At 43.8% G+C, this 26270-nt stretch overlaps 1 protein-coding gene and 1 long non-coding RNA gene across 10 annotated transcripts in view; one reads left to right on the top strand and one right to left on the bottom strand.

Annotated features, from left to right (window-relative positions):
- TFAP2B (transcription factor AP-2 beta) overlaps positions 1–11062 on the top strand; it is a 65719-nt gene extending 54657 nt beyond the window's left edge. For 5 of the 9 annotated variants that reach the window (XM_082216422.1, XM_082216421.1, XM_082216420.1 and 2 more), the window contains one exon: positions 566–4984. In XM_082216422.1, the coding sequence (XP_082072548.1) occupies positions 566–866 (301 nt within the window). In that variant the 3' untranslated portion in view covers positions 867–4984. Of the gene's footprint in view, positions 1–565; positions 4985–10901 lie in introns of those variants that run through there. The other 4 variants (XM_082216423.1, XM_082216427.1, XM_082216428.1 and 1 more) reach the window with 2 other exon arrangements.
- Positions 6126–10904, bottom strand: LOC309528854. The gene is made up of 2 exons (XR_014217923.1): positions 9076–10904; positions 6126–9028 (listed from the first exon to the last, which is right to left on the bottom strand). It is a non-coding gene; the product is annotated as an uncharacterized lncRNA (long non-coding RNA).
- Positions 11063–26270: the final 15208 nt, after the last annotated feature.

The raw sequence follows: 26270 nt of genomic DNA, 5'->3' as shown, positions 1-26270 counted from the left end.
AGAACAGGATGATGGGCTAGATAGACTTTTGCCTGGTCCAGGAGGGCTTTTTCTTGTATATTCCATGGCAGGGGTGTCCAACAGGCTGGCTGCGATCTACCTGTCGATGGCGTGATGTACCTGGTCGATTCTGGTTGATGGCAGGACCCTGATTGTCCCCCAAAGAAAGCTCAACAACTCCAGTCAATCCAATGGGTAGATCACTGCCAGTTTATTTATAGTGGGAGTAGATCGCAGTCTCTTGGAAGTTGGACACTCCTGTTCTATGGAGTCTAAATATATAAATTAACGTGTGCTGCTTGCATCATGGGCCTCTGCCCAGAGCCATATTTTAAGCAGCAAATAAGGCCCCTGTCAGTCTCTCAACCTGGATTGTTTGAGGTTAAAATAGGACTCTCCAGCTCCTGAGCTGCTTGGTGGAAGAACATTTCCCTTACATGTTGAGAATTATTTTTATAATTGTAAGGTTGCGCTAAACATGTCTTACAAAGTGTTGAATATGAAATGGTCTGATCCTGACCAACCCTGGCTCCTGCCATCTGCTCTTTGTCTTCCTCCTCTGCAGGCAACTTTGTAAAGAATTTACGGATCTCTTGGCCCAGGACAGGACACCCATTGGCAATAGCAGGCCCAGCCCCATTTTGGAACCTGGGATTCAGAGCTGCTTGACTCACTTCAGCCTCATCACTCATGGCTTTGGGTCCCCAGCCATATGCGCTGCCCTGACTGCTCTCCAGAACTACCTGACTGAAGCTCTCAAAGGCATGGACAAGATGTTCTTGAACAACAACTCTGCTAACAGGCACACTTCTGGGGAAGGACCAGGTAGTAAAACTGGAGACAAGGAAGAGAAGCACAGAAAATGAAACAAAAACAAAAAACAAGGAAGCTAATGAAATTAGGGGGAAAATAAATAAAAGGAAAAGCAGAGAGAGAAATCTTTTTAAACAAACATTTTAATTTTAGCTTTAAAATATTGGATTGGGCTTTGGAAGAATTATACTAGGTAGGTCACACCCACATTTTATTTTATTTTAAAGGAAGTAAGGTCAGAGACGCACAATGGAAACAGGAACACAGAGGCTCAGTGGCTTTTGCAAAGGAACTTTTGAAGACAACTTCAAGGAATTTCCACTTCTGTTCTCCTGCAATCTTTTTGTGATAATTGGGGAGGGTGTGTGTGAAAAATGTCAATAATAGGTAAAAACAATCAATAACTTATTGGAAGAATCTTTTTGATAATGTTGATATGTTGGCCGAGATACATAGTCTGTTTCTGTATAATTGTTATTTTTCAAAAAAAAAAAGAAGTCTATCTAAAGTAGAAAAATCAAAAAAACTAAGGGATAGATTTATTTTATATGGGACTGTCCCATTCAGAGCAAAGTGTCCTGTTTTCAGCTCAGACCAACTGTAGCCCCCTGACTTGGGTGATGTCTTGCCATTGCCACTCTGTGTCATCAGAATGCCCAGGCCTAAGCTCTACCAATAGTCTCTGGCTTGCAGATTTCTTCACAGTGGGTTGAGGTAGCAGGAAATGAGAGCTCTGGGTCTGTTTAGACTAGAAACCATTATGGGGAAACCTAAAGCAGTGCATTTGCATCTAACAAGTTCACGTTCTGATGAAGTTAGAACTATTCTTACTTGGAAGAGTATTTCAAATAATGTTAGCTAAAAAGTCAGTTATCGAGTGTCCCCATTTTCAATACAGACTACCTTAATTTCTGGGTTTACTGAAAACTAGATACTTTACATATTTATTCCTAAAATTCTGAAGCTGCAACTTTGCAAGTTTCACTGGCTGTTAGGATGTGTAAAGTTTGCATACAGGATCCAATGAGATTTTGATAACAAGGCGGTGAACTAACTTGGAATTAGGTGGTAACCTCCAGCATAACATTTTTTTCAAAATGGAGACGTACCTGTGAAAAAATGTTATACAGGAATGCAAAAGCTCTGAACAGAAGAGGGGACGCATACTACATTCTCCTGCTTCTGGATTATTCTTTTTAAATCCAATATACACATTTTGCATTCATATATAACTTTTTTATGTATTTCTACTCCATGAAGGTCAAATGCTACATAGAACTGATCCTATGTTTGAAATCAATATGACCTATTTCCAAGTCCAGCTGCTGCAGTCTGACAATCCCTTGTAGATGCAGGACTTTGGATGTACACACAAATCTCTCCTGTTTGCAAGCGTTTCCTTTGCATTGCAGTGAAACCACCTATCTCATTTGAGCAGATAGCTCAGTGGGCCCCACGAGAGTTGTACATGGAGGTGTGCCACTGAAGTGAACGGGAGCTTCTTGTGTGCATTCAAGTGCAGAGAACTGGCTGTTCTAAGACTGGGAACAATATGCTTAAGACAGAGGTCCAGTCTGCTAATTGCTACTCTGAATGGATATTGGCTAATTCTCAACAATTCAGTTTGCTCTTTTTAATATGTCTCAGACTGCTCTCTCTCTCTTTTTAAAGAAGTATTAGTAACAGGAATGTCTTGATGAGTATGTGATTTCCTTCTCAGGAGTATGTACCCTTTTTATTTTCTTCTGTTTCCCAAAGCTTTGCCCGCTTGGCTTATGAGCTTCTTCAAAGAGGACTAGAACTCCCTACACATTTCATCAGGTACAGAGATGAAAATCCACAATTCTGACACTTTTCTTTTCAAATCAAAGCCAGTTGTTTTGGAATTCCGCAGGTGTACTTCTTTAAAGAAGCTCAAAGGGAATAGATTAAGCAAGGCAAAGACAGCTGAATGGGCAATGTCATATTGATAGGCAAATGCTAATTTATCCAATATATAGAAAAGTTTTGGGGAGGGCCAATAATATTTGATGCACAGAATAACACAGGTATGCTAAGTGTCTTTAGAGGAGAAGGAGGGGACTGAAGGTAAAGAGGATTCTTGAGCATTTCCAGTAGCTTTGTTTAAGGAAGTCTCTTTTCCCCAGGTTATTAAATGAGTTTTGCAGTTCTTGGTTTAGAAAAAACAACATGTCTTGGGATGAGGGAAATCAACCAAATTCCAAGCATTTGCAGAAATTTAAATGCATTACAGTATATTTTATAAATGAGATTTTAAAAAGCTCCCCCCTCCCTTGTTTGGAATACCTACTAAAGTTATACTTCAGTGAAAGAAGATGAATTTTACCTTGCATGTTATCAGCTTGGAAATACCTTGTTGACTTGATAATGGCTATGGTGTTTCATGCATTTTGAAAAATCATTTCCCTTTTGTCACAACAGCTTATGTCTATACATCATTTTGACTTAACTTACTGAATTCATGCTAGGAGATGAGAATAGGATAAACACATTACCATGGCTGTAACTTCCATTATTTTTGGTAGAACTTTGTTCTCCTTAAGTGAACACTTATGGATGGGGTCCATCTGTTTCACAGGGTAGTGTTTTACGTTTGGAATTCAGTTTTCAAAAGCAATTTGGGTCCTTGTAGTTTTTAATTTTAAAAATATGAAGGTTATTTCTCACAATGTAAACTTCAAGAGTACAAGAAGTGACCAGTGCCCCAATTTAAATGGCTACACATGTCTGTTTCACCATGTGTATAAATATTCAACACATATTCAGCATATAGCAGAATGATGCATCCAACTGGAGTTCTGTACGGCATATACACACAGTGAAATATGCATGTGTAGTTGCTTGAAACATGAAGACGTACATTCTGAATTCATCACCTACTGTGTTCCAAACAGTATCATGCACAATGCAACTGCTGAATTACGTACACTGTGTTTTAGAACTGGTCCCTAAGATCTCATTTCCAACCTTTATAAACCATAAAGTACTTGAAATTAAGCCAATACTTTCCCATTGGATATTTCTGCCTGCACTGTGAAGTAAACTGTGTGTTGTTATTTGTAATCAGACATATTCAGAAGTTGATTAACTTGGAGTACCTGTATATTGGATGTTATCAATTATCTAGGAAGCAAGTTTAATCAAAATGAGTAGAACTTCCAATGGGCCTTGGTCTAAATCTAAGTATTTCAGTTCAGCTGTGAGTGGAGCTTTACACACTGATCCGAAATGCACACCTGTATGCATGTGAATTTGCAATATTGCCAAGTTATGGTGCTGGTCCTCAAGTTGCTAATTTTAGAATGTCACTAGAATAAATTATGCAGGAGAGACTGGGCATAGTACTCTACAGCAGTATTGGAACCCAGACTGTCATACAATTCATGAAATGAGTTGATTAATCATATGAGTTTTAGTTGATTCATTGATTAAATGTTGGCCAAAACAATTGCCATGAAGCCAGAAGCACAGGTTTGCTTTTAGATAGTGGACACCTTCTTATCTGATGCATTTTCTCCTATTTGAGAGAAAAGCAAGAATTAAGATGATGTTTAATATGGTGTATTGTTTTAATACTTTCCAAAGAATCAGGAAACGTTTAAAATATTAATTGATTAAATTCAGGCCCCCTAGTTGGAACTACTATCAGTCGGGCTGCTTTAGTCCAACCAAAGTTGGTCCCATTTAGTTTTGGGGAGAATCAAGCATATGTTTAACTTGTTCCTAGTGAAATCAATGGGACTGTAATGTGCTTAACGTTGACTAAACCGCACCCCATACTTTTTTGCTTCCTATATTTCTGAAATCTACATTCTGTCTGTGTCTTTTGTACACTGTACCATCTCAAAAGATGGAGGAAGAAAGTAAATGTACCTTTATTTGCAGTTGTTATCCTAAAGGGCACTTGAGAAGCTGAAGACAGCTGCGATAGTAATTAATGCTTTCCGGTTCTCATATTTGTTAGCTCTGACTCCGTACACTATCTTGGACAATTTATAAATGTAACAAAATCACCTTTATGCATCACAAGAATAATTTACTATGTTTCAGTCCACTGATCTGAACATGCCTTGCACAAGAAAGAACCCAAACAATATCTTTTAAAAGGACACCTGAAGAAATATTTCAGTGACTAAAAATAAAATAAAATCTAGGATAACTATTAACACTGAACTGAGGGAAACCTTGTGGCACAAAAAGCAGAAAATCTACAAAGATAAATGAGGAGATGTTTTGTCCTAATTGTAAATAGGGAGCAAAATCTTTCTAGTTTATACCGCAGACATGTTTGCCCTCCAAACTTAAACTTGCAAACTTTGTGGACAACAATGCAAGGAACCCTAAGAGAGATGTTAAACAGAAGTCTTAGCTCTCTTCAAAACCGTATTGACCAAATATATTTCTTTCTTTTTGTTAATCAGCAACCAATTATAGTCAAACTGTCCTTAGGTTGTAGGTACTGAGGCGACCCCTGTGGTGTCCCCTCCAGATGCTGTTGGACTGCAACTCCCATCAGTCCTGATCATTGGCCATGTGGAGTAGGGCTGGTTGGTTTTGTAGTCTAGCCACAGCTGGGAGGCACCATGTTGGCTGCTTAGTGGTTACAACACCTCACAAGACAGAAGCAAATCTCAGGGTTCTCCTGCCTCCTTTCATTTGTCATTTTCCCCCAGTTAAGCATTTGTGTTTACAAATTCTTCCTTGACACTAGAATGGAGCTTAGAATCCTAAAATCATGGAGCAGTGTGCACATGCTGACCTAAAACCATAGGGCTGGGGTTGCCAACATGGCACAGAAGTGCCCTTAAGAATAGCCAGTGGCACTCACAAAGCCTCTGAGACCCCTCCCCCACTGACTGTCCTCTTTGTCATGAGGTGGCATAGCTTATTACCTCCCCACCACCACCACTTGAAAAGCATACAGAGGAAGGAGGATGTTGGAAGAGCCTTAGCTCTTTCCTATTTCTGTTTCAGCTCCATGTGCTTCTTAAGGCTCAGGTCAACATGTGAACAAAAAGTCGAGCAACCAAGAAGGCAGGAGGGAAAGGAGAGCCATCTAGGAGACGGGGGCAGGAAAGGAGAATAGCCAGAGGGGATAAAGTTGTGCACCACAGGAGCTGGGAGAGAAAATGCCACAGCATGAAAGCATGGACCCTAGGCATGGATACTCATATTTTTACACCTTTCAGAATGTGTCCACAGCTGTGTTCTGTGATTTGGGTGTGTTTGTTGGCATCCTGTGTAAAAACCGTGAAGATCTGTGCCTTCGATGTTTTTGTAGTGCTGGAAAGTACTGTGTAGTCTACCACTGTAAGCTTTCACTTCTTGACTGTGCTTTTTGTTGGGAGGGGGTACGCAGGGTAAATTCATGGAAATTCAAGAGGCCCTTTAAAAATTCTGCTGGAACCAACTTTAACTCTGACCTGGAAAGACTGAACCAGGGAGGGAAGGAGAGAAGCAGCCACAGAGGATGTTGCCCACAGAACTCTCTCAAAATCCCCAGCATGCCTGTGGACCCAAAAATCTTGGTGATGCCTGCCCATAGGGACGTATACCAATTCTGAGCATTGCTCCATTTAACTCACTACTGTCTATAGCAGCTTTCCCAAAACTAGTGCCCTCCAGCTGTTGTTGAACATCAGTCCTCACCGTCAGCCATACTGGCTGGGGCTGATGGAGAGTGGAGTCCTACAACATTTGAAGGACACTAGGTGAGGCAATACTGAACTGTACGGACTGGCAGTCTCCAGGGTTTCAGACAGGATTCTTTCCCAGCCTTCCTGAAGATGACTGGGATGGAACCTGGGACCTTTTGCGTGCACCCAGCATGCACTACCAGTGAGCTACATCTCTTCCCTACACTTTATGATAGTTTTATTCCTTATTTCCAGTGTGCACTCAGTTGTCTCTGCTGCTAAAAGCTGATAATCTGACTCCTCTTTCTCTAAAAGTTATGTATGTTGTTTTTCCTCAAAGAAATCATATTTATCCAGTTTCATAGATACCTTGAGTATGTGGAGAGTCTATATAGTACCAGAAATTTAAAGGGTCACATTATATATACCCTGGCCTGGCTTGCTGCAACAGCAGCATTTTAAAATAATGACCATCTACATACCTGGGGGTAAATGGCTGCCATCTTAAAGTCATTCATGAATAAATTCCATTGGTCTAAATGAGATTTATTCATGGATAAATGATAACTCTTGGTACTTTTTTATTAAAAAGACAAGAAAAAATCCAACAACCCATGAAGTGAATTTAAGCATCTCCAGTCCTCAAACAACATGGCACCTAAGCACAGCCTTTAGAGTTCTGCTGACCACCTAAAAGGATTTACATAGCACCACCAATTCTTGGGTCTTGCTTCCTACATTTCAAGGGATGTTGCTAAACCATTCATTTGGGTACCTCCATAAATTGCATTTATGGCATCTAGTGGTGGTGGTGGAGGAGGAGCATAAGAAGTTGCCTCTTCCACTATCGTCCAGGCAGCTGGTAAAACTTGAACATTTTCATTTTAGAGTGGAGAACCTAACTGATTGCCAGCAACGTCGACCAAAACATTAAGATCTAGACAGAGATGCCAACTGAGCAGAACCCCCCCCAAACAAAACAAAACAAAACAAACTACTCTGGCCTGCTTGTGAACAGCCACCTGGTATGCAGGAATGAGTAGAAGTGTGAGAAGATGAAACATATCGCTTATTAATTCTCACATATTAAGTTGCTACTAAAGGCACAAGTACTAGGGCTGGTACAAAAGCTGGCAACCCTAGTCCCAGATAATGATTTCTACTTAAAAGTAATGGAATTAAAAACTATGATTTACACACACACACACACACACACACACACACACACACACACTCTGTGGGGATGGCTGGTAGTAGCAGATAGCCACCGATAACCTTGCTGAATTTGTATACAACCTTTTTAATGGCAAAGCTCCTGTGCCTGTTGATTAATGGAAATCCAGAATGGGAAGTTTTCCCTTTGCTGCAGCTGCCTGCTGGGGATACTTCACATGCTCAATTTCTACCCGCCTCTATCATTAATGGGGCTATTAAAGGAAGGGGTGGGGAGAGCTGACCAGGTAAGCTTCTTATAAATTTTCATGTTCATTCAGGGCCTGTAGACACCTACGTTTCTCATGAGGTGTACACCTAAGAAACAGGTTTTGCCCCTCACTGGAGAGCCAGAGTTAATCTCAGTGGCAAAATTGGTTTTATTGTTGAGTAACAGGTAAAATGGCTCCTAGTTTCCAAAACTTGAAAGTGCTGCATAACTATTAATAGTGCAATCTTACACATGTCTACTAAGAAGTAAGTTGCACTGAGCTCAATGGGACTTGATCCCAGTTACACATGTATAGGATTGCAGCCAAAATTACCATGCATTTCCAATGTCCTTTTTACACTCCCTCCCCCACAACTCCTGGTAAACAATTTCCACTGTCCCTTCTTCATTTCATTATCCTCTGACTTCCTTATTCATTCCATCTCCTCTGAAACGAGCACACACACACACACACACACACACACACACACACACACACACACACACAACTGCCATTTTAGGCTTATGCTCCATGCATTTGACAAAGTGAAATTTAGCCCATGAAAGTTCATGCCATTAAAAGAAAGCTGGCTTTTAGGATGCCACAAGATCCTTCATTCTTTTTGCAACTCAGTAGAGGACACTTTTGCTATCACTGCTGGAAAAAGCTTTGTTGGTTAGGTTTTTGCCAGTTATACAACTGTAAAATGCACAAAGACTCCATACTATGGGAAAGACCCTAGTGATCAAGATTGCCCTGCTGTCATATTGGAAGCAAATGGATAAATTGTGCCTTTTTAAACAATGGGAAGTAAGGTTGTACTGTTACTTTTGCATCCAGTCCTAAACACCTTTCACTTGGGAGGGATTTGGTTTAAATAAAAATTCATTTCAAGGCTATGCATTTAGGATCATGATGTGCTCATGGACAATAGTGCAGTGATCCTGATCTTAGTAATCAAACTACCTATTATGTGCAGGCAGTGTGATTTCTTACCCTCCACCCCAAACTTTAAAAAGAGAGAAAGAAAAGGGAAATCAGTAATCTTATGGGGAGGGGGTGAATAGAAAGGGACTATTTAACCCTTTGCTCTCATGACAATTTCCCATTCAAAATTGCCCCACTCAAGTGTCTCTCCACTGAAGAAGGTAGTCCATGAAGGTAGTCCATGAAGGTAGTACCATGAAGGTAGTCTCCATTCTTCACTAGGGAAAGAAGTCAGACAGGTAATTGCTTGCCCCAAGGCCAGAATGAAGGAAGTTGAACTTGCACCTCTCACCTTTTCTGCTTTCCTGCTCAGCCCTTTTCTCCTTCTCTTCTTGGCACCTTCCATTAATACATCTCTCTAGTGCCATCTTTGCCAATCTGGATTTCTCCAGATGTTTTGAACTACAGATCTGGGCCACCACAGCCTGGGGCAGATGGAAGCCGTAGCCTGAATTATTTGGAGAGGTTGGGGAAGGGTGCTCTAGGAGGAGAGGCCTTGCAAATAGTTGGAGAAGCAAAGAACCCTTGAAGGAGAAGTGCATATGCCCTTGGCAATGCCATTTGCCCCTTTAGGAACAGATACAAGAACAGCCAAGCGCCAGTGTCCATTCAACTTTCCTTTTTGCTAGATTATCAGTTAGGCTGCAGCCTTATGCCTGCTTTCCCTGGGAGTGATTAACTGAGCAGGATTTACTTCTGGCTAGGCATGTATACAGTTAGATTGTTAGTTCACAGAGCACCAGTTCAGGGCTGAGCCTTACCAATCCTGTGTCTTGTTGCTAAGTGACTTGCTCTCTTAGAAGTGTGCAGGATTGCAGCTAAACATCTGAATAAACACACTTTTAGTTGATTGCCTAAGGTGCTTTCTTGACTGTTTGGCCAACGTCCACCACCAGCCTCGCTCTGAGAACAATGTAGGCCTCCCTATGTGTCTAATCAAATGCAATTTTTCTCTTCTGAGTCATGATGAAAATAATTTCTATTCCTCTTTTTTGGAGGGAGGGGTGTTCTTAAAACCCGTCTTGTTGAATCAATGCATGTACATAGTTTGTTTTGGGATTTTTTATTTTTATTTTGAGGCCATCAGCACTGAATACCCTTTTCTGAAGGACAGCTCTGATTAAAATCAATCTTCTACTCTTAACATTTCAATATATGCAATTAATGAATTAATGTTTTAATTGCACTGATGAATGTTCTTGGCCATGTTTATAAAATATTATTTCTCCTGGTTGACGTTTATTCCAATATTATATCATGCTCATGTGTTGTTGCTTTTTTAAAAAGTTTAAAACAATCATGTGACTTAGAGAACTGCAGATGGCTAAAGTCAACCTTCATAGTGTAACCCTTTGTGTGCCAGCGTGTCTATCACCACTCTATTAAGCTCATTTATGTGACAGTGAATCACGTTGCATTCAGTGGGTTGCACGTTCCAGCAATGAGTTTTAGGAAGCAAGGTTTGAAGCTGAAATTATAAGACAAATAGATATACCGAATATAGGAGTGTGAAATCTACAGTCTCTCCTTTCTATGCCAAAATCGAGTCCTTTATTTAAATCAAAGCAAAACCAACATCTACTCTTCTTGAATAGTCTTTCCATAAAAATGAAAAAATGTCATCGGTTTTAGCGACTCTCAGAAAAGAAGAGGGGGGGCAAACGTGGAGAGGCATTCAATGATGAGTTTGTATATATTTATTTATGCTTAATTTAACGGGATTATGTAAATATGGCGAGCAAGTAGTTTTGGGGTTATTTATCTGTGACTATACCTCTGTGAATGGGTGGGGAATTTAAACCAAGAAGAAGAAAAACGATCAAAAAGACAAAAAAAATTACAAACGCTTGACTCTAGATAGTACCCAATCTGATCTTTTTTCTGTTCTTTATAGACAAGCTGTTATGGTAATGGGTAGAAATTGGTTTCTTGTCCAGTGATGACCTGATTTACATAAATAATAATAATACGAATTTAAAAAAAAGAAGATTGTTGTGTTTTGTTGTATTTTCCTCTTCAGATATTTTTTTCCCTTTTTTAAAAACTATGTTGGTGCTGCTTCATTTCTGAAGATGGATTTACTTCCGCAGCCTAGACAAAATCTTTTCTTTCCCAATCTGGACTTTGGGAAATTCAGGACCCGGTTCTACAGTGGAAAGAAATAAACGTTGCTTCTCAGAAGTGCTGCCCCGTTGACTGTGTCTGATTCCTCTCCCAAGTCGCCTGCGACCCTAGGCCGCTGCCCCCCTCCCGCCTCGCCCCACACCTCGGCTTTCCTGTCGCCTCCGCAGCCCAGACTTGCCTGGAAGGCGACTCTTCGCGAGCGCGTTGCCTTCCAGGGATCTCGGGGAACTCCGGTCCTCGCTCGCTCCAGGCTCGGGGCGCGGCGGACGCCAGCTGCGCTTTGGACGCGCGCTGGGCAGAAGCCGGCGGCGCCCGCGAACTCCTTTGGCAAAGGAGCCAGGCCGGCTCGCTCCCGCCCAAAGAGCTGCTTCCAGTCTAATGGACACATGGTCGGCCTCTTCATCCTCACCAGTCAACGAAAGCACCGCAGATTAGGAAGGCAAGCCTTCCAACACACACAGCCGGCCCACCCCGAGGCAAGGTGAGGCAACCGCCTTAGGCGGCAGCAGTTTGAGCCTCCAATGAATGCATGGCCTGCTACCATGCCCTTAGGGCAGCAACAGCTGAGGGGGGCTTCTTGGAGGCCGGATTCCTTCGCAGCCCCTCATCCCCCTGCTGCCTCTACAGCGCCTCTTGGCGAAGAGGAGCCACTGCCAGTCTCCTCCCACCCTGGTTCCAGAAGTGGATCTTCACTCCTTCTTCCCTGGTAGGGGAGAAGCGCACCATTTTGCGGTTTGCCACACGGCCACGCCCCCCTCTTCCCCCTCTCCCTCCCCACACAGAAGAAAGCCTACTCCGAAGCAAGTCCCATTGAGCTCAATGGAATTTACCCCAAGTCAGAGTTTTTGCATTGCAGCATTAGTTTCCTAAACGCTCCATTCTTCATCATGCCTAAAAGAACAAACTGTAAACACAAACACACAGAGATACCTATAACCATACAAACAGCACACACCCCCCCACTCCCAGTCCAGTGTGAAAGGATTTGACAGTCCAAGCAGAAATATCCTCGGAACTCCACTCCGGGCCCTAAAAATTATGAAATAGAGGTCCAATAGTATTCTATTGTTTCAAAGTACGCTACTCAGTTCAGTTTGTTGGTCTGATGGCACAATCGACTGAGCAGCTGATCCCTATTTCCCCCCGTTGAAGTAGCTTGAAGATACCGCATTCTGGAAAACGTTCACACGGTCGGTCTGGATTCAGCGAAGCCTGCTCACCCCTCATTCGGTCCCGTTCAGTTTTAGAGCCAGTCAAGTTAAGGGAAGGTTAGAGAATTGATTGAAAGCGTTACCATTTTCCAGCCCACGAAGAAACTCTCCCCCTTCCCCCCTTAATACTCTCCATTATTCTGTAGGATGACTTTATTGCTCAATATTCAAAATATCACGCAGAGAGAGGGGGGTCGGGGGGATTCTCTCCAGTTTTATGAGCCTGAATCCGAGCAACGGTTTTTTGTTGTTGTTTTGTCCCCGCCAAACATCCCCGCGGCTGGTGTCGCGATGTGACCTACTTTGAAGCCTCTGGAAAGGACCACGTTTGCATTTTACAGCTGCAATAAAAAAAGACATATATTGGGAAGAATCCTGTATAGTAGACAGTGGAAGGGAGCGATTGCTAGGCGAAGGTAAATCCATGTGCATCCCGATTCTAAACACATTTGCCAGGAAATGCGATCGATTTCCAAGTCAATGCTTAGAATCAGAGAGAGGGAAAGGCGTCTAGTCTAACCCGATGCAGGAAATCCGCTCTGAAAGATGTTGACCACCCAACCCCCGAAGCAGAGTTCTTCAGCGTCCGAGGCAGTTTGGCCCACAAACAGAAATACCCGCCCAGGAAAGGCTAACGCAGGTTCCTGAATCTTTCTGATTTCTGTTACACTGTAAATGCGTTTCCTCTTTGCTAGTCTCCGCAGAGCGTCCTTCCAAATACGGTTGGTTTCCTAGGCAGCGGCCTGGAAAGGCTGAGATGGATCCTAACCCTGCCCTGCCGGCCTCTACTATCGGCGCCAGACTTGCTGCCAAGGGGTTCAGGCGCCCCAATTTAGGTGCAAGGGATGCGCTTGCCGTTTTAGGCTGAGCTGTAAGGGCTGGGTACACACGACCTTCAGAACACATTCCAAGCACACTGGAAGAGTTCTGGGCACTGCAGTTTAGCCTGCACAGAGTTTCAATTCGAACAACCCTTAAGAGGCGACAGTGCGCAGAATTCTCTGATGGGCTCCGAATGCGCTTTAAAGGCACCGTGTGTCCGCAGCAAGGAAAACAGCCGATGGCGTCGCCCGCGAAAGCGAGAGACCCGGGCGTCCTTTCTCATTCCTGTTTCCCGCCTCGCAGCAGGAATGGTTCTGAAGGGAACTTTCTGAATGGAACGCCCCCAAAGCCCCCAAAGGACGCCGCGCTCCGATTGGCTGGCAAGCACGAAGGGAAGTTTGGTTTGTGAGCGAGGGAAGGGGTAAAAAGCGAAAGCAATGAATGAGCTGCCCAGTGGCGTAGCGTGGGGGGTGCAGGGGGCCCGGCCGCACCGGGCGCAACATCTGGGGGTTAGGGTTAGGGGACGCAAATCCACGGGTTAGGGGGCGCAAATTACTTGCATTGTCCCGGGTGCTGACAACCCATGCTACGCCACTGGAGCTGCCCAGTCCACTGTCGTCTGAAAGAAAAAGGGCGCAGCCGATTTAGAGAGTAGACCCATAGAAACCCATAGGCTTAAGTTGGTCGCGATAAAGCGACTCTCCTTAGATTGCATCGCAATAACAATTTAATAGCGTCGGCACGGAGAGGGGAATATTCTTCCTCGGGGTTTTGTCCCCCACACTGCCCCACGGTTAGACTAAAGTTGGTGGGAACCTGAGCCTCGGCACCACCATCAGAAGCACCTCATAAATGCGCATATCTGCGCATCAGTAAACGCCTCTCATTTTAGGGTGACTAGCCCAGCCGCCTAGACTGGTGGGCGGGTAATAAGTCTGAAATAATAATTGAATCAATAAAAAACTAATTTTGAGGGATCTGGGCCACCAGTGTTTGACAGTTAGGAGAACTGGGTTTTCAGCTGTTTCTTTCTTTCTTTCCTTCTTTCTTTTTTAAAAAAAGTTATTGAAAAAGTATGAAAGTATTTTCTTATTTTAACCTGGCAGTACGTTCCACTGAAATAAAACAAAAGGCTCCGATCTAGCCATTATTTGTGACCCGAGTCCTATCGGAAGCAATGGAGAGCAGCAAGTTCCTGGCAAACGACTTTGCCGCATTGTTTTCTATGGGACGGTCACAACTAACTTAAGTGGACTGGAGCCACGTGTTTAGGATCCGGATGTAGGATCAACATTGGAATGAAACGTAGAGGTGAGCCGCCCTTCTCTTAATAGGAAATCCAATCTTCCTTTTCATCCTTACGGCTCTGTCCCTTTAGTTTTATGTTATTTTGATAGAACCCCACCAATAACTTACCTTTGTCCGGAATTGTTTTCGGGACTGTACTAAATTTCTAATCTATTTTCCACACTGTCCCCATAAAAGATCATTTACTTTCTCTGTTCTGAATTAGCAACTGGCAGCGCAGGCCTAACCACGTCTACTCAGAAGTAAGTCCTACTGAATTCAACGGGCTTAAGACTGCCGCCTTTCCTATAGCGAGCCTTCATCTTGATTCGTGCAGTATAAACAACGTATTGTGTCGCCGGTTTGAAATACATCTGGCGTTCTGCTTCTCTCTGAATTTCTGACTCTGTCTATTTGCATACTCTTTGACTGAGTGGCCCACCATCGGGAACTGGGAAGCCAGCCCAGTAGCAGTGAAATCGACGGCAGTGTTGTTGCGTTCGGGACGCGGGTGAGAGATCCCAAGCCTGACTTCAAAGTCATTTTATTAAACAATTCTCCGAAGAGCCATCGCCTCATTATTGATTAAACTGGCTTTTAAAACCGGCTAATAGGTTCAATTGAAATGCACCTGCCTATTAGGAAAACCTAAATTTATGTTTTCTTCATTCTCCCCCAAAGGTATGAAAGTAACACCTTTTCGAGAGAATGAAGAAAAGGAGTAAAAGGGGTCGGGATAGTGTTTATCCTCACTCATTAAAATTGCCCTCCACCGATTAATCAGCCAAAATGTATCCATAATTTGGAACATATAACTCTCCCTTCCTCCCCAAGAGGAGCCCATGGCGGTTCACAATAGACACATTAAAACAATTTAAAACGACACTATGACGTAATGATTACAGACAGCAGTGAAAACCAGCAGTGTGAAAACAACACTAGTTGCCTGTTACCCTCCCAAATGAAAGGACTCAAGCGTGCACCTGTAAAACAACAACAACAACAACAAAACCCCTTCAGGTGTAAATCAGCCGTGAGCCTCACACTCGAATGTCCTCGTGGCCACTAAGTCACTTCTAAAAGGTAGATTTGCCCCATTAATGCTTTTCAGATGCAACTACCCCACAGCCCCGGAACTCATTGGCTTCATTCAGGCAGCGATAAGTGCAAGAAGGGGCTGGTGGATCTCGGGGCGCCATCCCAGCCCACGATAGACTGTGGGCAGACACCTCTGCTCCGTCTCCGGGCTCTGTGGTAGACACAGTAGGCTTCAAAGCACACTTCGTAGCACATTCTTTCCCTAGAATTCTGGTCGCTGTAGTCTACCCTCCACAGAGTTACCCTTCCCAGAAGCCCTCAACAAACTGCAGTGCCCAGAATTTTTGGGGGGAGAGAAAGCCCGTCGAATGTGCCTTATAAAGGCATAGTGTGTACGCAGCCTTCATTACTGGATCTGGGTGACTGTTTAAAACTAGCTGAAAACAAAGAGACCTTCAGGATCCCATGCGAGGTGCCTGGGAAGCTAGAACCATCACTTCCACTTCCGTGTGGAACAAAGCCAAACAATGAGAACAGAAATCAGCCATAAACAAGCTTGCTAGTAGCTGGCCCCTTTGGAGCAGGGCTGGGGAGGCTGTAGCTCCCCAGATGGGGTCCCACTGGCCGTGTTGGTTGGGGCTGATAGTTGGTTGGGGCCGTAGTTCTGTCCTCCTGCAACGACCCATGCATGTTTCTTGCATTGCAGAGAGTTGGACTAGATGACCCTCAGGGTATCTTCTAACTTTATGATTCTATGATCTTGCTGCCCGCTCCAGGTTAAGCTCCTGGTCTGCAGGGACAGCCTGGAAAGTGTCGCACTTCCGGGTAATGCCAGTTCAGCAACTCTCATAATTGCGAGCGAGAGATATTAATCTGTCTGGAAATTGTATTTGATTTCCACGGAGAGAGAGAGAAAGACGTAACACCCTTTAGAGATCTAGCATCCCAGGTAAAATCTGTTTTTGGGGGGGACTCGCAGACGATTCTTTTAACGAATGCAAGCAAACGTCGGGAACTGCGGAGTAATTACTGTTGAGGTTTCTAATTGCAGCGGATAATACACTCTTTAAATGCTTCAGGCACTAATAAAACGGCCTGCAAGACAATTAAGCCGGTCCTTGGATTTTTTAAACCTAAATCCCATTTGATTTCCCGAAAAGCCTGCTTCACGCTAAGCAGCTAGGTATACTTCACGTCAGCGTGTTTAGGGTCTAGGTGCAAATCCAGTTAAAATAATCTCCACATCCGAAACTCACAAGGTAGTGGGATTTGCTTCTAACTAATGCGATAAGGAGGAGGAGGCGCGTATTAGTTGAAATCGAGATGAAGAAGCTTAAGTGGCTGGAGGATCCATGCAGATTTCAACTCCCCACCCCCCTTCAGCTAAGATCTGCTTTGGATGAAACCGAATTTAGGATCCAAACTTTTAAGTGGCGGCAGCAGCATCCATGGATATGATCGTTATTATATTCGCGGGTTCTATCCAGCTCAGCAATAAAGTGGCCTGGATAAGAGGGAGTCCCGCTTACGCCTTGATCCTGAATATGCCACACCGATCCTAGACTCACAGAGTTCGTCACTTCGCGCTGGCAAGAGATCTGCCGTTTCCACTGAATGGAAAACTATAGCAAATTACGAATGTAGGTGCTAATGGTAAATAGCAATAATGACGCAACCAATAAATCTCTATAAATTGCTAACGTTACCAGTGGAAAGACATTTAGGAATCCGGGTAAGAGATCTCCACCTGAGCAAAAGATGGAAGAATACTACTCCTGCTCCAGTGACACAACAGCAACATTCAACTAAGTCAGACTCCGAGTAAGCCCATTGAAATGAGTGTACTTAAGCCTACTGGTTTCAATGGGTCTGCTCAGAGTGTGACTTGGTTGGACTTCGCCCAACAGTCTAGGCGAGAGTGGTCGGCTTTGTAGAGCTTACCTCTGGCGAATGAGGCACTGTCGTAAGAATACTATACGCTTGGTCATTGTGTTGACTAACGGTATGAGGCGAGAAGTCCCTGGTTCGAATCTCACTGAGCGACCGCCTCTAAATTGCAGACCACCCTGCTCCCCTCCTCCATTTCCAGTTAGGGGAGAATGCTAAATTAACTACACCACAGAAGCCCTCCTAAAGTTCCCCAGATACTATACAAACACTCTTGTATTTGTAGCCCTGGTGAATGTACAGGAAATGCCGGCCCTTGCCTCCCGCATGATTAGACTTGCAGGAGTGTGAAACTGAGGCGCTTTTGCTGTTATTTCGGGTCATGAAGAGTTGCCTGTACTCAGCTTATCAGCTGACTTCTAACCCAACCGCCCGCCCCCCTTGAAGAAGAAAAAACACATCACCGAGTGAACGTGAACACTAGATCGCTGCCGCCTTTTCGTGTAGGCGTTTGTGTTTACAACAAATTCGCTTTTCTGTAGCTTCCGGAACTTCGTCTTTTCTTACGTTTTGCTCCCATGAAATGCTTCCCCCGCCCCCATCTGCGGCCAAGCGGTTCCAACCTTTTCTTCTTGAAGGAATCCCCTTGAAGGAATCCCCTTGAATGATCGGACGTATTCGCTGGAACAAGGTGGATTTCCCTGGAAACCCACACAGGACACAGCGGGTGGGAGGAGACGATGCAGGAAGACTGCAGCCTAAGCCTTCAGGCTAAATCTATCCCGAGCCGGGACGGCTATTGCTTTGCCGGCGCCAGTTAAGGTGTGAGCCCTACCTGCCTGCCTGCAGACATTCTTCTGGCTTTTGGGCAGCTCCTGCATTCCAGCCTGCGCGCGCCTGCTTGCAAGTCAGTTGTGATCAGTGGACGCGGTTGGGTGCTTTAAGTAAAATCTCTCAGGGGGTGACGAGGGGCGCACACACTCTATGTATATCTTCCCCAATCGATGCCCCTCTGCTGACTTTCCACGGGCAGGGTTTGTGGGTGAAGGAATGTGCGCCAGCGCCACATAACTTCGCCATATCAAAGCGCACCCAAGCCAAATAATTCTGTGCGTAATAGAGGCAGTTCCCCGCTTTTTATTAAATGGAGTCAGGATCAAGCCCCAACGAGAAGCGTTGCTTTGTATCTAGGCACTCATTCGTGCATTCAGCAGCCACATATAGCCCATAGCATTTTCGCATATAACCCAAGCCGGATTTACTGGAAGTGAGCGACAAAAGTCGTTTGGAGACCCAGAGAGAGCGAAAGTCCGGGACGGATTCCTCCCCCCGCGCCCTCCGCTTCCCTGCACCAAGGCTCGCGGTTTAGGCACGATCTGGCCAAAAGTGAAGCCCCGCGGAGTCTCCTGGATCTGAGAGCGAGGGGCGAAGCGCGCGTCCTCCCAACCCAGCGAAGAGCGCCGAAAGGCTGTCTCTTTTTGCGCAGGCTCTCGGGTGGAGGGTCCAGCCTGAAGACTTCCAGAACGGATTTGGGGGGAGGGAAATGCAGGGCGTAAAGCACGGAACTTTGCGGTTGGTTGGCTTTTTAAAAAATTGCTCCTCGCATCTCTGTATCTTTTTAACGCTAACTTGCAAAAAAAGAGGAGAAATGGGGTGTGAGAATAAAACTAAGCATTAAAAAAGAAAAAGAAAGTGGGGTAGGGAGGAGAAAAGAAACTCTGCGGATATGCATTTTGGGCTCTCTGGTGCTTTTTCTTTTCCTGCTTTCCCAGTCTTCCAAGTCTTTGGACTTTTCATCCTTAATGTTTGCATTCCGTCCCCCTGTCTATTATTCAGCAGCCCACAAGGTGATAACTAGATTGTCCTGCCGACTCCCCCTCCCCCTCCCTCCCTTGCCAGCTTTCTTGGGCTCCCCCCGTTCCTCCCCCCAGTCCATTCTGTCAGGCAATAGGCTGTATAATAGTTATCCAGCCCAGCAGACAGGCAAGCGCCGTTTGAGAGTAATATTTGCCCCCAGCGTTCCGCCCGGGGCAAAGCAAGCGTGCTCTCTAACTGATCAACCTGGATATTTCATTATTCATTAATTTACTGTTTAACCAAATCCCACTCATTATCAGAGGCAACGCTTGGCAGAGCCCAGCGAACAGTAGCAGTTGGTGTCAGGCGTGGAGAATTGGCCCATTTGATCCTGGGCTGTTTTATTATTCAACACCACCGACTGAGAAAAAGGCCCATGAATAATAAAGAGCCCGAGCGTGTTTGAACTGAGAAGCATGACACAGCCTTACAAAACAGCACTTAGGAAACGAAAGGCGAGGTGGCCCAGGCTTTTGCATATTGTGATCTGGCTGTGGGCACATTCAGGGCCCAGGCAGGGTGAAGGGGGTGGCCAGGAGACTTTTGAGAAGAACTGAGAGAGAGCAAAAGGACCATCACTGATCCTAAAATTGATAAGTCCAAAGCTAATATCACTCTAATGGAATGACTGCATCATCCTAGCTACGGCTTTTTCCTTCTCCAGTTATACTGAATCCAACTTTACAACACAAATTACTATTACATTCTCATCTCACTTCTCCCCTGACTACTTTTGTAGTAACAGCCCAAGTTTTGATTCTGCTTGTTTTACCTCCACCTCTTTGACTACTGCTATAATGACTCCTGGGACTACAACTACAATAAATACGGCTATTGCTTTTACTATGATCATATCCTCCCCCTATGACAGCTACTGCTCCATATCCAATTACTGCACAATCTACAACTGCAACAAACTATCATCCTGTTCTTAATGCCACGCTGCTCTTTGGGCTCCTACTATAACAGCTACATGCTGCAACAATGGTTACTCTAACGAATCACCACCATCGCTCTGCTGCTAGTATTTGTCATGACCAGTGTGCTTGGTGCTGTATATAACATGGAACAGTCTCTCTACCCAGAGTACCTACAGCCTAAGTGAGTCGGGGGAAATGTCAATATTGCCTAGTCTCAGTACTGGTTTTCTAGAGAAAGAGGTGCCATGAACGCCTCCCTCCTTCTCTTATAATGGCAATGGCGCCCACCTGAGAGGTGCCCGTGAGTTACTGCTGAAAAAAGGCTCACCTGTTCTTAAAAAACAAACAAATCCACTACTTCTCTCTAATTGATAATCTCAGTAATCCTTACAATAATTTTGTAAAACAAGTCTCCATAAAAGTCACCCATAACCTAGTGTGTGTGTGTGTGTGTGTGTGTGTGTGTGTGTGTACATACATACATACAAATCTAATATAGCAAATAAAATATAAGAGAAAGGGTATTGATGCTAAGTGTACTGAAGCAGTCACGAAGTGTCAGGAAAGGACTGAGGAGTTTAAATCACCACTCAGCATATGAAGTTCGCTGGATAATCTTGGTCCAGCCACAATTTATCAGCCTAACCTACCTTTACAGAGTTGGTGTGAGGACAAAATGAGGGTGTGTGTATGTAAGTGCTATGTTATACCAGAACTTGAGAGGGTTTGGAGGTGAGGGAGGGATTGATCAAAAGCCAATGGGGAATGGATCAGGAGGGAAATCAGGTGGCAGTGAAAAAGGCGGTTCTTAACCTGAGGTCCCACTGTACTAGTTTTCTAGAGAAAGAGGTTGGGGTTGCCCTAGGGTGTGCTTGCTTGTTTGTGATTGGCTGTGGTGAACTTTGTTTTTGTGTGTGAGTGGGGTGGGCGGGTGTTTGGATCAGGTTAGCCATATTGATTCATCTGCTGTTGGTGGATTTTTGTTGTCTTCTTGTTGGGCTGTGTATGTGATAAAGGGGAGCCATACCGGGGTGAAGGCCATCTTCTTCTGTTTGTCCCCGTGTCAGTTTCAGTTTATTGGTTAATTTTTCTAGTAGGGCTGTTTCCCATACTATTTGGTACCATTGGCCCATGCTTACTCCTGACAGGTCTCTCCAGTGTCTGGTTATGATGTTTCTGGCTGCTGAGAGTAGGTGGGTTATGAGTTCTTTGTGATGTAAATGGGCATTATTGTCTTGGAAGATGTTTAGTAGGGCCAATTCTGGGGTGATTTCTAGTACTTGCATAGTTATTTTACATATTTCTTGTATGGCTGTTGTCCAGAATAGTGTTCAGGGATTGATCTGAAGACTTTTACCTCCAACAGCAGTTAACAGACTGCCACAGATTACAACACTGAGATCAGCCTACCAATATCCAGTATACCACTAAATCTCAAAATAACACAACACCCTAGTGAGAGGTGCACCCTCATAATGCACCATAACAGCAGAACAAGCACATCAAATATCCAAGATGTCCATCATTATATGGTGACATATAGACAGAAAACAAAGGAAAAACAGACCAGCATGCATCAAAATCAGAACAACTACCATCCAATGAGTTTAAAGTTAAGCAAAATGGGAACCTGACCAGTGGGGAAAAAAGAAAGAATAAACATACGTAGTATGTACTTGTCATTTTTTTACAGGCGGCATTATTTATTTCCCCCATCATTTATGAAGAAAGCATGGAATGCAGCCATAAAAACAAAGCAGCCGCCGTCAAAACCTCACCATTCTCATGTCTAGGAATGTGACAAGCAACCCGATATATGCTGACTGTGTGTGTATGTGAGCATGAGAGATGGACAGTTCTGGAGGTGTAGTGTTACTGTTTTTTGAATTGAATGTGAATAGGAGAGAGTGATTGTAATTGTGTGTGGGTTGCTAATGCAGCATTAACGGGTGTGTGGCAGTGCAGTTGTTGTTAAAGGTGGGTGTTGCATTGTGAGCATAACAAGATGTGAGTGCTGCAGAGAGTATATGTAACTGAATGTGAAATTGTCCGAGAGAGTATATGTTAGTTATGGCAAGAGGGGGTGACAGTAACTGAATGGGAATGTAATATTTATTGGGAGTGTGCTTGACTTATATGTGACTCCCAATGGGCTTGTGATAGAACACCAGCAATGAATGGAGGTATGGAACTGCAGTTGTGAGAGAGCATCTGGAGCTGATTACGTGTGCAAAACATGTACTTATGTAACATAATCTAAACATTAGTGTGATTACTGAGACTGAGGATTTGTCTGTGTATACTACCACTAAGTTAGCTAGTTAGTGAAATTTATCCAGCAAAAGCTTCTATTGCAGAGTAAAATCCCCCCACTCTTCTTTTATATAAACAACTCTGAGATCTTTTGTGATGGAGAGTAGCACATAAATTTTGGAGAGAAAGTCTAAAGGTAAGTAAGTGATGGGGCTAACAAGCAAACTAAAATGTTCTTGAAGGGCTCAAAGTAGGTCTTATGGAAATTTATGGACCTAACGTACGTCCATTAGTTTCAGTGAGTCTCCTCTGAGCAAAACTTAGCTGAATACCACTCATACAATCAAAGATGACAGTGGTCACTTGGAATTACTGTCTCTGATATCTTGTGTACTGAAGTCATTTTGACTCCTAAGTATCCTTAACAGTTAATTGCTGTAAGATTGCATAGGAAAAGAAAGGAAATGCTTAAATAGCTTTTTCCTTCTGACATGGACTGGTAATTTGAAATTTAAATTATTTTTACACTTACACTGTCTTCTGGAACCTCAAAAGGCTAGCTTCACTGAAGTTTTGCAATATGTGCATTCATTTGGACATATTAGTTAAAAAAGCACTTCACAAATCTTCCTCTGATTCATACTCTTATCACTTTCTATTAGGGTCTTAACATGCTGGATTTATGTTTGGTTCAGAATTTAGCTGCAAATAAGGGGTGATATCCCCCGTTAGTTATACTCAGAGTAAAGACATTAAACAAACTGACATAGTAACTTAAACTCGTCAGAAGTGAGTCCCATTGCTGTTCATAAGACTTACTTCCAATGCTCAGGATTGCAGGCTTAGGTCAGGATCCAAAGAGTTCAATGTACATATTCAAAGTACATCTAGTCTGCATTCTGAACTAGCCCCTTTGTACATTTGGCATCCATAGGTACTGCATTATCAAACAGAGCTAATGTTCATATCCATCACGCTTTGCTTCTTGATGTCTGTATGTCAAGATGCTTTCAAAGGCACAAGAGCAGGTCAGACACCTTCTCCCCACCCCCACCCCCACTCCCATCAGTTGGCAATCTAAACAGCAGCCCTTTGTTGGTTAATCCAAACAGCAGCCCTTTGTATCGCCACAGTACCTGAGGGGAGAAGCTTTCTGGGGAGGGCAGACAAACAGCTTTATTCTCCAACAGTAGTAAAATGGGCCTCGATTCTGGAGGAATAGCAACAGGGGTGCCAACTTGAATAAAATTGGGGGGGGCACAGACAAGCCCCATCCTGCATAATCGATCACACGACACAGTGTACGCACACCATTTGAATGGTAATGCCCATCAACTTTGGGGCCCCCTGACCCACTCAAATATTTTATGGGGGCCCTGAAGCCCCCTCGGCCCCTATGGGGCAGGAAGGTGGGTGGGAGTTGCTGCTGTTTCCCCTCACACCTTCCAGCATCTGCCACCTGTGGCAGCTGCCTCACTCTACCCAATGCTGGGGCACTTTGGAGCCCAGGCTTAGAGCATATATATATAATCAAGCACTGCCTGCATCCCTTCAGTATTTCCTGGGAGTAAATCCCATTCAGCTCATTGGGTCTATCTTACTTCTGAGTAAGTATGCACTTGATCTGACTGTCAACCTAATAAGCCATGGTTTGAGTGCGGGTTCACTTGTGGTCTGCATAAAATAGATTTGGGAAAATACATTACTGCATGAAGCAGTAATCCTGGTGGTGGCCAATGTGATGAGAGGTTTATATTTCCTGACCATGAAGGCCATTCCACAAAATGAAAAGGATATCCCAAAGTTTTGCCAGCTGGTGGTTCCAAGTGTTTATTTAAAGGTTTTTTAAAAGGCCCGGGGAGCCTTTTCCTTCCTTCCCAGTGGTAAGGTTAAAAAATAAATAAATACAACTCTTCTCTGATTTTAGTTTTCTGATATAGTATGAGAAAGGACATACATATTGTTTGTAAAACAATGCATTTTGAGACCAAATTATTTATTCAAAACATTTATACCCCCTTCCTAGTGCTTGCGGCAGATTACAAAACTACTTTAAAATATCAACAGCAGAAAATGAGAAAAACCACATAAAAACAAACACAAATAATAAACTGATAATCAACAGCAGCAGCAGCAGCAGGAGGAAAACCCCACAAATTCCACTCCCAAGCACCTGGGAGAGCCCTCAGGTTGAAATAAGTCCCCCCCTGCCCCCCCCCGCATGTTAAAGTGTGCCCCTGACTATTTTCCATGGCTTGCCATCCATACAGTTTTCTGCAGCAGAGTGGCATTTGGTGTTGTGATTCCTCCTTCTAAGCCTGATACAATTCATGGAATATCACTTGTTCATCCCAAAGCATTCTTCCTAGTTGAAGCCATATAAGCCTTTTTAAAAATCCTGATTAAGAACTTCAGAAAAGCAAAGCTTGTGTGGTCCATTTTATGGTGAAAGTAATTTAGAAAAGCAGGGTGGGGCGGCGTGGGGGATGGCTGAAGCAAACTTTACCCTTAGCAAAATTACGCCAGAGGTGAATCCTAAATTTAGTGGTAGGCTAATAACTGCCACACTGACATCAGTTTCCTTTTTCTTTAGGTGTCAGCCTGACTGCATCTGTTTATTTGAAACATAAATGAAAGAGAAAGGATGTTGTTAAAATAGTAAACCTTTAAATACCCCTGTTACCAGAAGCACACTCTTAGCTGTTAACAATAATCCAAGCTGTTACAGCATCTGATCCTGCTGTTGTTATTATCTGCAGGAAAACTTAAATTATTTCAGTGGGAGTCAGATCAGTCCATAAATTCATTTAGTGCCATGCCCCATCAAAGAGTGATTTGTTTCCTGTTATCCTGAAGCACTGTAATGCTTCAAATTCTTGTGATTTCACTGGTAGGACTTCGTTTCACTAAGACACTCTTCTCCTCCCTCCCTGAATTAAAATGGAAGGCATACTTCACTGTTACACCCAAAAAGCAGGGCTTCATGTCCTGTTTCTGGACTTTGCATAGGCATCGGTTTTCTCACAGCTGGGTGCTAGAAGGGATGGGCCTTTGGTCTGATTCAACAGAGCTTTTCTTGTGTTCTCATGGTCACACACCTACAGTGTAAGAACACAGCATGAATTCAGAGATACCCACTGCTGTGTTTCTGAGTCCTGAAAGGAGGCAAATCATTCAATCATTCCCAGCAAAGAGACACATAGGAGCTGAGGTCTCTTCAACCCTACCCCCCATAAAATATTTGATGGGGCTTCCCCCAAAGTTGATGGGCATGCACCATGTCATGTGACGTGATCAATTATGAGGGTTGGAGCTTATTTGGGCACCTCTGACCTAGACTGAAGGGAAGAAGACACTGGCAGAACAGTGAGGCCAGGGCACAAACATTCAGAGACAAAACATGTCGCCTCTAATGTGGGTAGTGAGCTGGGAGTTTTTAATTACATAATGAATTTATTTCCATAGCAATTATGCTATGGGGTCTCAAAGAGTTCTGTTCTTTCCCCCATGTTGCTTAAGATTTAACATTGCTGGGAGAGGTCATCCAGGGATATGAACTGAGGACACCCAGTTTAATCTCTGTTTTCCATCAGATTAGGAGGGGTAGTGGCCACAGTAATGAACTGGATGAGGGTAAATAAATGACTAAAGCTCACCCCAGACATGACACAGGTACATGTATTGGGTGGTTTGTCTGCTCAGGTGTTCTACTGGTACTGGGGGTGGGGATGGTTGCTTAAATAATCAGGTTTTGCAGTTTGGGGTGTTGATTGATCCACCATTGTCATTAAAGGCACAAATGACCTCAGGGGTGTGGGGTTCATTTTATAGCTTTGGCTACCGCAGAGAGTTCTGATGGTGGTTCTGGGAGGTTAGGGAGTGCCCCCTGCTTAATTTTAGATCTGCTCTTAGTGATGCTGTATTTCTTTCCGCTGCTCCTATTTTTTCCTTTTCTTTTTTCCCTTTACTGGTAGTTACTGTATTTTAATG

The sequence above is a fragment of the Podarcis vaucheri genome (genome assembly GCF_965113315.1).
Source record: "Podarcis vaucheri genome assembly, chromosome: 3".
Classification (NCBI taxonomy): Eukaryota; Metazoa; Chordata; class Lepidosauria; order Squamata; family Lacertidae; genus Podarcis; species Podarcis vaucheri.
The sequence above is the reverse complement of the archived record's forward strand: the minus strand, read 5'-3'. Positions and strand labels throughout refer to the sequence as shown.